The 13,895-nt window shown below is 42.7% G+C and overlaps 1 protein-coding gene across 1 annotated transcript in view; it reads left to right on the forward strand.

The window, feature by feature from the left end:
* pygb (phosphorylase, glycogen; brain) overlaps nucleotides 1–13,895 on the forward strand; it is a 155,527-nt gene that overhangs the window by 19,836 nt on the left and 121,796 nt on the right. Inside the window, exon 2 of the mRNA XM_068044523.1 lies at nucleotides 10,993–11,094. Within this exon, the coding sequence (XP_067900624.1) occupies nucleotides 10,993–11,094 (102 nt within the window). The remainder of the gene's footprint in view (nucleotides 1–10,992; nucleotides 11,095–13,895) is intronic.

Consider the following 13,895-nt stretch of genomic DNA (forward strand, 5'->3'; position numbering starts at 1 on the left):
TACTGCAGTGGAGTATCACCCTGGATTATGTGCTTGTGTCACTGGAGTGCGGCTTGAACCTGAAACCTTCTGCCTTGAGCGAGAGGGATAGCATTGAGCCATTGCAGGATAATTTAGCTTAACAGCAGTTGTGAAAGTAAGCTGGGGCCATTCGGGATGTTCAGACACCAACCAAAATTTCCAAGATATGGAAAATATTGGACCTCTGCTTTCAAAAGAGTGTACATTAGGTGACGATGGAACACTGAGACAATGAATATTCTTTCAGAGCTGGTCAGTCCTGTAGTTCAATCTGTGATAAAAGAATGAGTTTATACGCCACATTACTCAAATATAACTCATTCGCTGAGATTGTGCTTTTAAAAGTGCACAAAGAAATTGGAGTGAATTGTCGCAGTTATTGACAGTTCAGTGACATGTAACTGGCACTTGGACTTCATGTTTTTGAGCTATTGCGGAACATGACTTTTTTTTCATTCTTTTTTTAAAAAAAGACCTTATTTTTATAGTGCTGCCACAATGTCAGGATGTCCCAAAGACCTTTTGAAGTATCATCAACGTTGTGACGTAGGGAAACCCAGCAGTCAGTTTGTTCCCAGCAAAGTCGTACAAACAGCAGAGATAATGAGCAGTAATCTGTTTTATCCCTCAACCAATGGCGCTAAAAGAGATTATCTGGTCATTTCCATATTTCTGTTTGTGGGACCTCATTTTGTGCAAGTGGCACTCGCTCTCTTGAGAGTTTCTCATTGCAGCAGTGACTACACTACAGAAGTATATCTTTTGCTGTGTAGTGTTTTGGGATGCCCTGCTGTTGTGAAAGATGCTCTCTAAATGCAAGTTCCTTCTTCCTTTCAGCTTTTACGTTTGTTCAAACACTCTTCTTCTTCTTCTTCTTCTTTGGCCTCCTTGTAAGCGCCTAGAGGTGGTCAGTGGTGTCAGTCGCTGTGAGGCAACTATGGAGTGACCTCTCCATGGCGCATGCCTGGGCGAATGTATGGAGGTTGAGAGTTGCCCAAGCGTCAAAACCCCCCTCTCACTCTTCTGCTCCCAAATAATAAAGCAGTTGAATTTTTCAGCTCTGCAGTGAACACAAATACTGTATAAATCACAGCCCCAACCATAATGGCACATTCACTACTTTGGTAATCCCAAGGTCAGTGCTTTACACAGGAATTGGTACTGTTAAGTGGGGAAATGTAACAGCACCTGTGCGAATTCTTTGCCATTGGAAATTTATAGACTATTCACATGCTTATTAGTAGCTTTCTAGAGATGTTCAGTATAGTTTTTTTTATTCATTCATGGGATGTGGGCATCACTGGCCAGGCCAGCATTTATTGCCCATCCCTAATTGCCCTTGAGAAGCTGGTGGTGAGCTGCCTTCTTGAACTGCTGCAGTCCATGTGGGGTAGGTACACCCATAGTGCTGTTAGGAAGGGAGTTTCAGGATTTTGACCCAGTGACAGTGAAGGAACGGCGATATAGTTCCAAGTCAGGATGGTGTGTGACTTGGAGGGGAATTGTAGGTGGTGTTCCCATGCATTTATTTATTTTATTTAGAGATACAGCACTGAAACAGGCCCACTGAGTCTGTGCCGACCACCAACCACCCATTTATACTAATCCTACATTAATCCCACATTCCCTACCACATCCCCACCATTCTCCTACCACCTACCTACACTAGGGGCAATTTACAATGGCCAATTTACCTATCAACCTGCAAGTCTTTGGCTGTGGGAGGAAACCGGAGCACCCGGCAGAAACCCACGCGGTCACAGGGAGAACTTGCAAACTCCGCACAGGCAGTACCCAGAACTGAACCCGGGTCGCTGGAGCTGTGAGGCTGCGGTGCTAACCACTGCTGCTCTAATTTGCTGCCCTTGTCCTTCTAGTTGGTAGAGGTCGCGGGTTTGGAAGGTGCTGTCTAAGGAGCCTTGGTGCGTTACTGCATGCATCTTGTAGATGGCACACACTGCAGCCACTGTGCGTCGGTAGTGGAGGGAGTGAATGTTTGTAGATGGGGTGCCAATCAAGCGGGCTGCTTTGTCCTAGATGGTGTCTAGCTTCTTGAGTGTTGTTGGAGCTGTACCCATCCAGGCAAGTGGACAGTATTCCATCACACTCCTGACTTGTGCCTTGTAGATAGTGGACAGGCTTTGGGGAGTCAGGAGGTGAGTTACTCGCTGCAGGATTCCTAGCCTCTGACCTGCTCTTGTAGCCATGGTATTTATGTGGCTGCTCCAATTCAGTTTCTGGTCAATGGTAGCCCCTAGGATGTTGATAGTGGGGGAATTCAGCAATGGTAATGCCATTGAATGTCAAGGGGAGATGGTTAGATTCTCTCCTGTTGGAGTTGGTCATTGCCTGGTGCGAATGTTACTTGCCACCACGCCTGGATATTGTCCAAGTCTTGTTGCATTTCTACACGGACTGCTTCAGTCTCTGAGGAGTCTGGTGCTGAACATTATGCAATCATCAGCGAACACCCCCATTTCTGACCTTATGATTGAAGGAAGGTCATTGATGAAGCAGCTGAAGATGGTTGGGTATCAAAGGGTTAACCTTGGGCAATAATCTTCATGTTCTCTCAAGTAAAGCATTAAGCAAGCCTGTGTATTTTATCTGCAGTCCAATACTAGTTAATGCAGTAAACAGAACATAAAGTGGACGTGAGTCAGACAATTTCACAGCTTATTGGCAATTTCCCAACCTCCCCCTCATTTTCTGATGCTGACAATGTGCAGGGATACAATTCCAATGTGGCTGGTCATCCTCCAGTAACTTCCCCAAATGGCTATTTATGGCCGAGCCTGGAGAGCGACTGTTAACAGACTGTTGACTTTGGAGAGATGTCACAGCTGGCTGGCTTCCCATCTTGCACATTGCATTCACTTCTAGCTCGTTCAAAACTCTGCAGCATGTATCAGAACCTGCACCATTCACGCATTAGCCCTGTGCTCACTGACTGAGTTTGTCTCCTAGTCTACCAGCTATCTCGATTTTAAGATTCTTATTTGCATCTCTCCAGGGCGTCAACCCTCCCAGCTCTGTAATCTCCACCAGCCCTATGAGAACTCGAGTGTTTCCAATTATAGTCTATTGTCCATCCCCCGCTTTCTTCGCTCCACCATTGGCCATTATGCCTTTAGCCGTCTAGGCCCTAAATTCTGTAATTTTCTCCCTAAATCTCTTCACCTTTCTCTTTCCTTCTTTAAGATTATTCTTAAAACCTATCCCTTGAACAATGCTTTGGTCTTATTTTTATTTTATTTTAATTAGAGATACAGCACTGAAACAGGCCCTTCGGCCCACCGAGTCTGTGGCGACCAACAACAACCCATTTATACTAATCCTACGTTAACCCCATATTCCCTACCACATCCCCACCATTCTCCTACCACCTATCTACACTAGGGGCAATTTACAATGGCCAACTTACCTATCAACCTGCAAGTCTTTTGGCTGTGGGAGTTCTGTCCTATTATCTCCTCCTGTGGCTCAGTGTCAATTTTTGGCTGATAATCTTCCTGTAAAGTACTTTTGGATATTTTGCTACACCAAAGCCACTACTTAAATGTTGATGAGCCCAGTCCTCTCCTTGCCCAACCCCACCCCATACACAAGCACTGCCCAATAGGAAGCATTGGATAGTGGTCAGAAGTAGGCAACTAAGTAATTATTTTCCCTTTTCCTACCTGCCTGAGTCACAGGCCAATTTTAGTGTTTTGTCATGAACAATTATTTCCAGCTGCGGAAGCTAAACAATGTAAACAGATTGCAAATTGAAGTAGGAAAACTGGGAAAGATTTTAGAAGATATTTTCAAGTGCTGATATGGTACTGATGTAAATTCACATGCTTGTATGGTATTTGGAGTGTGTTCAGGCGCTGATATGGTACCAGTGTGTGTTTGGGTGTGGATATATTATTGATTTATATTTTCAGCCTGACATTTATCGAATCGTGCATATCTCTAGTAATTTGCTGTGCTTCCATTCCAAATTAAAGATGGAGTTTCATAAGTGTTGTGCTTTTCCTGGTTCTGTAGACCTTCAACTTGCCCCCTCTACAATAAAAAAGCAGTGATTAGTGATCATATGAGCCAGAAGAAATAATGGTTTGCTTGTCATAGTAAAAACTTTTCATAATCTCGATTAATTTATAGGAAATAAAAGCAGAAAATGCTGGAAACACTCAAAAGGTCAGGCAGCATCTGAGGAGTGAGATTGTTAATTTTTCAGGTGGTTGATCTTTCATCAAAACTCAAAGAATTTACAGGAACAGGAATAGACTATTTACCCTTGAGTATGTTCCATCATTTAGTATGGTCATGGCTGATCTGCAGCTAACTCCCATATCCCTTAATACTTGTGGTTAGCAAGAATCTATCAATCTGAAATTTAAAATGAACAATTGATATAGCATCAATTACTGTTTGTGGAAGGGAGTTCCAAACTTCTACCACTCTGTGTGCAGAGGTGTTTCCTAAATTTGCTCCTGAAAGTTCTGGCTTGATTTTTTTTTAGGCTATGCCTCCTTAAACCTAGACTCCACAAACAGTAGAAATAGTTTATCTCAATTAACCTATCTGTTTCCCTTAATATTTTGAAAACATCAATCATATAACCCCTAACCTTCTAAATTCCAGGAAATACAACTCTATTTTGTGTAATCTCTCCACATACTTAACCGTTGGAGTCCAGGTATTATTCTGGTAAACCTGTGCTGCAGTCCCTGCAAGACCACTATGTCCTTCCTAAGGTGTGTTGCTCAGAATTGCTCCCAGTACTCCAGTTGTGGTCTAACCAGGTCTTTGCTTAGCTGTAGCGTGACATCTGGAGTATTGTGTGCAGTTTTGGTCTCCTTATCTGAGGAAGGATGTTCTTGCCTTGGAGGGAGTGCAAAGAAGATTTACTAGGCTGATTCCTGGGATGGCAGGATTGACGTATGAGGAGAGATTGGGTAGACTAGGCATATGTTCACTAGAGTTTCGAAGAATGAGAGGGGATCTCATAGAAACCTATAAAATTCTAACAGGACTGGACAGGCTAGATGCAGGGAGGATGTTCCCAATGGCTGGGGAGTCCAGAACCAGGGGTTACAGGCTCAGGATACGGGGTATGCCATTTAGAACTGAGATGAGGAGAAATTTCTTGGGTGGTGAACCTGTGGAATTCTCTACCGCAGAAGGCAGTGGAGGCCAAGTCATTAGATATATTCAAGAAGGAGATAGATATATTTCATAATGCCAAAGGGATCAAGGGAAATGGGGAGAAAGCGGGAACAGGGTACTGAATTAGATGATCAGCCATGATCTTTTTTGAATGGCGGAGCAGGCCCGAAGGGCTGAATGACCTACTGTTGCTCCTATTTTCTATGTTTCTACAACCTCTAACCCCTTGTATTCTAGTTCTTTAGATATAAAGCCCAGCCTTTCATTAGTCTTTTTGAATATTTTCTGTGTCTTTCCATGACATTTTAATGATCTGTGTAGTTACGACTGAGGCGGGTGGAGTGCGCTGTTCATTCTAGTTCCACTTCTCCACAGGTCATAACATATATTTAAATTTTTCCACTTACCGATACGGTTAATCATATACTCTATTTTTCACCAGAATAAAACACACCAACCAGGTTTCTTTAATAAACAACAAAATTATTAGTTTGTTATAAAACAAGTCTTAACCAGTAATGAAGTAAAGCATAAACACACAGATTGAAATATTAAAGTTCCTTTTTTACCTTAGCCCTTCACATTCTCTCTCTCTCACACACACATGGATTATACAGAAAAGTAAAGGGATTTTTGTTTTTAGAGCTCTATTATAGCCAAAAAATTACTTGAGCTGAATACTTGCTCATTCTTGAAGAAACAACAGATGAGATGTTGTGTTCCAAAACTGGCATACAGTCTGGCCTCTGAGTACACGTAGACAGGTCATTGGGATCTTTTAGAACATTTCTTTTTGGGCGGCCTTCCCAGCTGTCTCTTCTTGTCCCCAGCAACTTGCCTTCTTTTCACCTTCCCATCCTCTATCCGTCTCAGATTTGCAGTGGTGACAGACAAAGGGTTTGAGCTTATACACAAGCTTATAATCATCAGCAATTTCAGCTGCCTGTCTGGCCATTGAAACATTCTGGTTCTCTGCATGGGTTCTTCCTAATGGAGGGAGTGAATTTTTAAATTCTTCCAGGTGGATTAGTTCTCTAAGGTTCTCATACATGGCCTCCAAATTTAGTGCCTGTATCCGGCGATCAAAATTAATTTGATTTACCCTCTCATTCTATACAAGACTGCCTAGACAATCTCCAGAGGTTCTGAAATTTCTGTCCATAAGCTTCAATGACTAACTCATAAGCAGCATGAATAGCCTTATTGCCATCTCAGAATCTGCAAAAGCCTCCTTAGAAAGCATGGCATAAACTTCATGAGCTCTGCCCATCAACCTGCTTTGCATAAGCAGTGTTGAGCTTTCCTTTGGCCACTTCATCTGTTCGGCTATCTTTTCAAAAGAAATGAAAAATACCTCTACGTCCCTTTCCTCAAACTTCAGGAAGGCTTGTACAAATTTAAACATCTCTCTACTGGGTCCTGGGCTGCAGCCAGATCTTTCCTCACCAGAACTTTCACTGGAGTCAAGACCACTCCTTTGTCTTAGTTCCATCTTTTAAGTTCATATTCCCTTCTCTTTCTCTTTGAAATGCTATCTCTTTTTACCTTTCCTCCTTTTCAAATTCAAGCTTCTTCGTTGTTAATTCTCTTTCAAGCGCAAGATTTTACAATTCTTTTTCCTCCTTTTTCTGTTCAAGCTTAAGTTTTTCTATTTCCTGTTCCTGCTCAAGTTTTTTTCATTTGTAACTGAAATTTAACTAACTCAACTGCACTACCCTCTGGTTTGCTGACGCCTTCCAATTTCAAATAGTGTGCTTTTACTTCAATTATGTCTGCTTTCTTAGCTCCCGGTTTTAACTCTTAACACCAACGGTTCTGCCAAATCTTTTAGTTTAACCTTGGTTAAGTATCTCAGATCACTCAGGGATACATTCTTCTTTCCCCCTCCCCCCCCCCCCACCCCAAAAAGTCACAGCAACTGTTAAAGACATTCCGGTGATGTAGATTTTACTCTATTGCACAAGAAATCTGGTTCTTTTTCTTTTTTCTTTTTCAATTATTATTGCCCACTTACAGTTGTACATCATCATTGTTGGGTTTATCCCACAAAGAGCACGCAATTATATGTTACGACCGAGACGGGAGGAGTCCACTGTTCATTCTAATCCCATTTCTCCACAGGTCACAATATATATTTAAATTTTCCCACTTACCGATATTGTCAGTCATATACTCTTATTTTTCCCAGAATAAAACACATTTACCAGGTTTCTTTAATAAAAAATCAAAATTATCAAACCTGTCTTAACCAGTAATGAAGTAAAGCATAAACACACCAATTGAAATATTAAAGTTCCCTTTTTACCTTAGTCCCTCACACACTCACATATATACACACACACACCCCGGTTAATCAGAAAAATAAAGGGATTTTTTCAATAGAGCTCTATTACAGACAAAAAAACACTTGGGCTGAATACTTGCTCATTCTTGAAGAAACAGCAGATGTTGTGCTCCAAAACTGGCATACAGTCTGGCCTCTGAGTACACGTAGACAGGTCACTGGGATCTTTTCGAACAGTTCTTTTTGGGTGGCGTTGAGAATTAATTTAGCAGGCATTTCTTCAAAGACAGGAGACGAGATGAGTTGACACAATGGACTTCTCAGGGTCTTTTAGAGAGGTGCTGGAAAGCGGAGCTGGGTTGTGGCTTCCTTGGGAATTCTCTTCTTTCCTTGGAAGTTCTCTTCCTTTTTATACAGTTCAACCCCAATTCAAAACAATTTAAAAGTGAAACTGACAACAGGAGATCAACCTTTTGACCTCCATCAATCCTGACCTGTCACTTCTTTGTAAACAACTTCTCCAGGTGTCCAAAGTTCTTTGTTGTTTATTGAGCTGGAAGTCAGGTGATTTCCCGGAAAGGCTTGTTTTTCTCACAGGACCTCTCAATGCCCCTTTTAAAAAAAAAGTTTCCAGGAATTATTTTTCAAAGTCAAGTGGCCTTTACATGACCCCCTTTGAAACCCCCAAAGCTTAGCATTTCTTCAATCATTCAAAGATGGATCCTCAAAAAATATATTTAACATAATAGAGGCACTTTTGTAACAGTACCTGGACCTAAAGTCTTTTTGGACCTCCACTGTTTCTAGCGTTTTACAATTTAGAAAGTACTCTGTTCTATCCTTTTTAGATCCAAAGTGGATGACCTCACTTTGCCTACATTGAAATCCATTTGCCACATTTTTGCCCATTCATTTAATCTATTAATATCTCTTTAATTTTATGTTTGCGTCTACACTGCTTACAATGTTGCCATCTTTGTCATTGGAAAACTAGGATATGTGTCTTTCTATCCCATTATCTAAGTAGTTTATAAATATGGTGATACTATTTATTTCAAAGTATTTTCATTCTTTACCAGAGGGAAAGATATGTTTGCTTTGTTCCTTTCTTGCTAAGGACGCTAGTGTAGAAAAATGACTAGGAATGGTCAGCTGAATGTATTAGATATTGAGGAGGTTTAGAGGTAAGTTTTAAAGAGTGCCTAAAAGGAGGAAGGAGCGGCGGCGAGGTTTAGGGATGGAATTCTGGAACTTTATTACTCATCCCGAATTGCTCTTGAGAAGGTGGTGGTGAGTTGCCTTCTTGAACTGCTGCAGTTTGCTGCAGTAAAGAAGGTTAAAAGAAGATTTAATAGAAGTGTTCTAAACTATGAGGGTTTTGTTAGAGTAGATAGGGAGAAACTGTTTCCACTAGTAGGAGGGTCAGTAACCAGAGGAAACAGATTTAAGATAATTGGCAAAAAATTAAGGTGGGGGGAGGGAGATGAGAATTTATTTACACAGCATGTTATGATCTGGAATGCACTGCCTGAAAGAATAGTGGGAGCAGATGCATAATAACTTTCAAAATAAAAATGGATAAATACACAAAAGGAAAAATTTGCAGAGCTGTATGGGAATAATTGGAGCTCTTACAAACAGTCAGCACAATGGGCTGAATGGCCCCTTGCTGTGCTGTTTGACACAATGTGTGGATTGTTGGTAAGGGCGGCATTTATTGCCTGAGAGGGTGATAGTGGCTGCCTTATTAAAATGGTTTGATGCACCTTAGTGGCATGCTAGGCCAGAGGGCAATTAAGAGCCAACCATATTAATGTGGGACTGGAGTCACATATAGGCCAGACCAGATAAGGATGGCAGGTTTGCTTTCCTAAAGGGCATCAGTTGGACTTTTATTGGCCATTTTTACTGATTCTGTATTTCCAGATTTTTATTTTCTCAAACTTCCCTACTAGGATTTGAACTCATGGGCAGAATTTTCATCTCGAGGCAGGTATGGAGGCGGGCATGCCAGCAATTTCCTGCTACTGGCCGGTGTACTAGTCTGCCAGCATGTCCCACCTCCAACGTATTTTCAAGGAGGTGAGAGCTACTAGGCTACCAGCAGCTGGTAGCTATTTAGGCCAATTGTTGGCCCTCTACACATGCTATCTGGATTTTTCAGATGTTAGACAGGCCCCCTGACATGGCTGGAGCCCATAGAGTAATCGTGGTGACCTCCTGGTGACGGGTGGGGGGGGCACCAGATGCACATCCTGCAGCGCAGCCCAGCATGGATCCCCACTGGGCTATGAAGGCCACAGCCCTAGCTGCAGGCCATCCTGTGGAGAGGTTTCCCCCTCCACTGTGATGGCTTGGCAGCTGTGGCCACAGTGTATTTTGTATTATTTACAAGTTTTCAGAGGGCACCTCATGTCCTCCACCTACAGCAGCAGCACCTACCTCTCCCGGTGGAGCCCACTCACTCTCCTTACTTGGACGGAGGTTCCAGAGGTGACCTGTTAATTGGCTGCCTGCTTGAAATCTCCTTCGTGGTCCCACCACAATCGCCTCCAGGTACCCGACCCAGGATTCAACCCAGCATCTGGATCAGGACCCTGGAACTGCAATTCAGCCCATGTTTTCTAGATTATTAATGCAGGTCTCTAAATTACAGTAACATAACCACTATGTTACAATACCCTATGCTGTGTTGGTGGTCACTTGAAATCCAATACCATTGTCATTTGAAATTATGAAAGTCATTAAATGTTCCCGAAATGGATTTCACTAAGCCACGATTCTACTACAAGTGTCTTTAAAATGTAATCAACATCAGTAACACAGATTATCTGGTCGTTATCTCACTGCTTAACTCGTGGCTTAACTCGCACCAAGTCCCCTTCAACTATCACCCCTATGCTTGCAGACCTATGTTGGCTCCTGGCCAAGCAATGTCTTGATTTTAAAATTCTCATTCTTGTTTTCAAATCCCTCCATGGCCTCACCCCTCCCTATCTGTGTAGTTTCCTCCAGCCCCACAACCCTCCGCTGCTCTAATTCTGGCTTCTTGAGCATCCTTGATTTTAATCGCTGAATCTTTGGTGGCTGCAACTTTAGTTGCATTGGCTCTGAGCCCTGGAACACCCTTCCTACACCTCTCTGCCTCTCTACTTCGCTTTTCTCCTTTAAGACACTCCTTAAAACCTACCTCTTTGACCAGACATTTGGTCATCTGACCTAATATCTCCTGATGTGGCTTGGTATCATATTTTGTTTTATAATGCTCCTCTGAAGTGCCTTGGGACATTTTATTGCATTAAAGGTACTATATAAATCTAAGTTGTTGTTGCTGTTTGTGGGACCTCCTTGTGCACAAATTGACTGCTGTGTTTCCTACATTACAACAGTGACTACACTTCAAAAGTACTTAATTCATTGTAAAGTGCTTTGGGACATCCTGAGGTCATGAAAGATGCAACATAAATGCAACTTTTCCATTATCATCCTTTGCTGTTGTGATAAACTGTTTTTCCCTCTGTTTATTGCAGCGTATCTACTACCTATCTCTGGAGTTCTACATGGGTCGGACCCTGCAGAACACAATGGTGAACCTGGGGTTGGAGAATGCCAGTGATGAGGCCATTTATCAGGTATGATGCCTGACAATAGTGAGTGCAATTGGCTGGACTGCAGTATTGTATTACCTAATCTGGGCTGCTGTGTAATATTACCTAGTTCATAAACAGCAATGTGATGCATAGACATGATGGCCAATGTGTAATTATAGGAGTCTATTATTGGTTAGGTTGAGGAATATTCAAGCTACCTTTGAATTATATAATGGTGCTGTAAGTTTTCTTTTCACAATGTTGGTTCATTATTATCTTGTCATAGTTTTAATTTCACTGCTTAGGCCAAGGTCTTATGAATACTACATACTTTAAACCTGACCAACTGTGAACAGGAAGAAAATCCCCCTTTTATTTTAAAATGAACCTATTCTGTTTTTGACAATATGGGTTGTGAGGAAGGCTGGTATAAGTGCATTGCATCCTTACTTTGATCGATTTTGCTCTGTTAAAGATAAGATATCTTTCTTTTCATTCCTTCCTCCCCCAACCTATTTATCTTTTTACTTTCTTTCTATCTCTTGATCCCTGTTGTCTTCCTTTCAACTTTTAAGCTGAGTTTCAAACTCATGCATCATCGAGACCGTTTGATTTCTTCTCTGCAATATCCCCTCCTTCTGCTTTTGCCTCGCTGCCGAAACTGTATTCAGATTTTTGACTTCCTGATTTCACTTCTCCAAAGTGCTCTCAGTATCCACCCAAGACAAACTAGGGCTGGAATTTAATGTTGAGGCAGTGGCCCTGCCGGCCGCCTGGAAAGCGAGGGGCAAGCTCGCCTCCACCGGCCTGGAAGCCACATTGCAATTTTGTATGGCTCAGGCACGTAATTGTCTGCAGTCGTGGCTTTTGTCTCTCTGCGGCAGGATGTCCCACATCCAAGAGCTGCCGGCCTGCTGATTGGCCGGCAGCTCTAGCGAGAAGAGCCACGATGTATGCTGGCCTTGGAACAGATAAGTGGGGTTGGGCTCACTGGAGCCAATCAGCCACACCCCGGTGTGGGTAAGAAGGGCAGGGCTCGATGGTGGTGGGGGGGCGGTGTGCAGAAGGGTTTGTTCCAGTGGGGGTGGCCCATACTGTTGGGGAATTGTGGGGCAGATGGGCAACAGGCATGGCACCCTGCCACCCTACCCAATTTCATGCCCCTGCCCCACCTCCCAGCCTGCTCCTGGGGGGTGGTGGGGGGGGGTGTTAAATTTCAGTCTTTTACTTGTGTAAATCTCTGACCGTCCTTTTGATACTCCACTCTAAGTCTTGCTCACCTATGCTCCCTGCCCCCAGTCTATTGAAAATTCTCATCTTCAGTTTACGTCTTCATTGTGCCTTCCTCTGCATTCTCATCCATGCCTCAGCCTTTGCCCCATGGCTCTTTGTCCTCTAGTGTATCCCCTCCGTCTGAGCTATCATTAGAGTGAAAGCTTTCCGCCATCTTGGCCTGACTCTATGGAACACCTTTTCTGAACCCTCCCTCCATTGCTACTTCCCTCTCCATCTTTAAAAGCCTCCTCAGAACTCATTCTTTTGCTCCCACCATCCTATTGGTCATCAGTCTTAACTTTTCTACTATTGCCCAGCATCCATTACGCTTCTGTAAAGTGACTGGGATGCCTTCTACATTAACAGCAACAACTTGCACTGATAGTGCCTTTAACATAGTAAACATCCCAGGCCACTTGCAGGAATGTAAATCAGAAAAATGAACACTGAGCCAAGGAAGGGGATATTACACAGGTGACCAAATGCTTGTTCAAAAAGTTTTGATAAATGTCTAAAAGGAAGAGGAATAGGCGAAGAGGTTTAAGGAGGGAATTCTGGAGCTTAAGGCATAGACAGCTAAAGATGGCCACCATTGGGTGGAGCGAAGGAAGTGAGGGATGCATAAGTGGCCAGCGTTAGAGGAACTCTGAGTTCTCTGAGCTTTGTAGGGCTCTAGGAGGTTGCAGAGATAGGGAGGAGCGAGGCCATGGAGGACGAGAATTTTAAAACCATGACGTAGCTGGACCGGGAGCCAATGTAGGTCGGCGGACATCAGGTTGAGTTTAAAGGTGGAAAAGGAAAGGCTAGCCAGTCCATTTCTGCTGGACAGTTTAGGTTGGAGCTGAATATTTTTATTCTGCTTATAGGTATATATTTCTGCTAATAACTTTAAAATTATTTTACAACTTTACAATTGCGTTGGAAAGAGCACCAACACCAAAGATTGATCTTGGCTCCCTTTAACCGTAGTGCTATAAAAATCCCATTTTGAAGCATACTGAACCAATAAATGGTTCAGCAAGTTAAAGTAATCTCCAGTCACACAGGTCATACTCATCTTTCTGTTCTATACTTCATTGGAACCTGCAGTGTTATTCTTAGGTTTTCTTCAATATTTGCTTGGTAAGCACGGTTTCCGAGCAGCAATCAATGTACTACTTCACCCGAAAGAGGATTTTATTGCTGCACCATATGTGCATTACTTAGGAGGTTGTATTGATTTGTTCAACATCCAGAATATTGAGATTTAGCAGTCAATTTTCATGGCCAAGAGGTGTCATTCTTGAAATGGACAGAAAGACTGCACCTCCAATAGAATCTTACAAGACAGAAGGGGGACATTTGGCCCACCATGCCCATGCTGGCTCTCTAAGAGGTATCTAATTATTCATACTTTCCCTGTTCTTTCTCCATTGCTCTGTGAATTTCTCCTTTTCAAATATATATCCAATTCCCTTTTGTAGTTGGATATATATAGGCCACAGCTGGAGTACTGTGTACAGTTCTGGTCGCCACACTATAGGAAGGATATGATTGCACTGGACAGGGCGCAGAGGCGATTCACCAGG

This window comes from Heterodontus francisci, chromosome 13 (genome assembly GCF_036365525.1).
Source record: "Heterodontus francisci isolate sHetFra1 chromosome 13, sHetFra1.hap1, whole genome shotgun sequence".
Lineage (NCBI taxonomy): Eukaryota > Metazoa > Chordata > Chondrichthyes > Heterodontiformes > Heterodontidae > Heterodontus > Heterodontus francisci.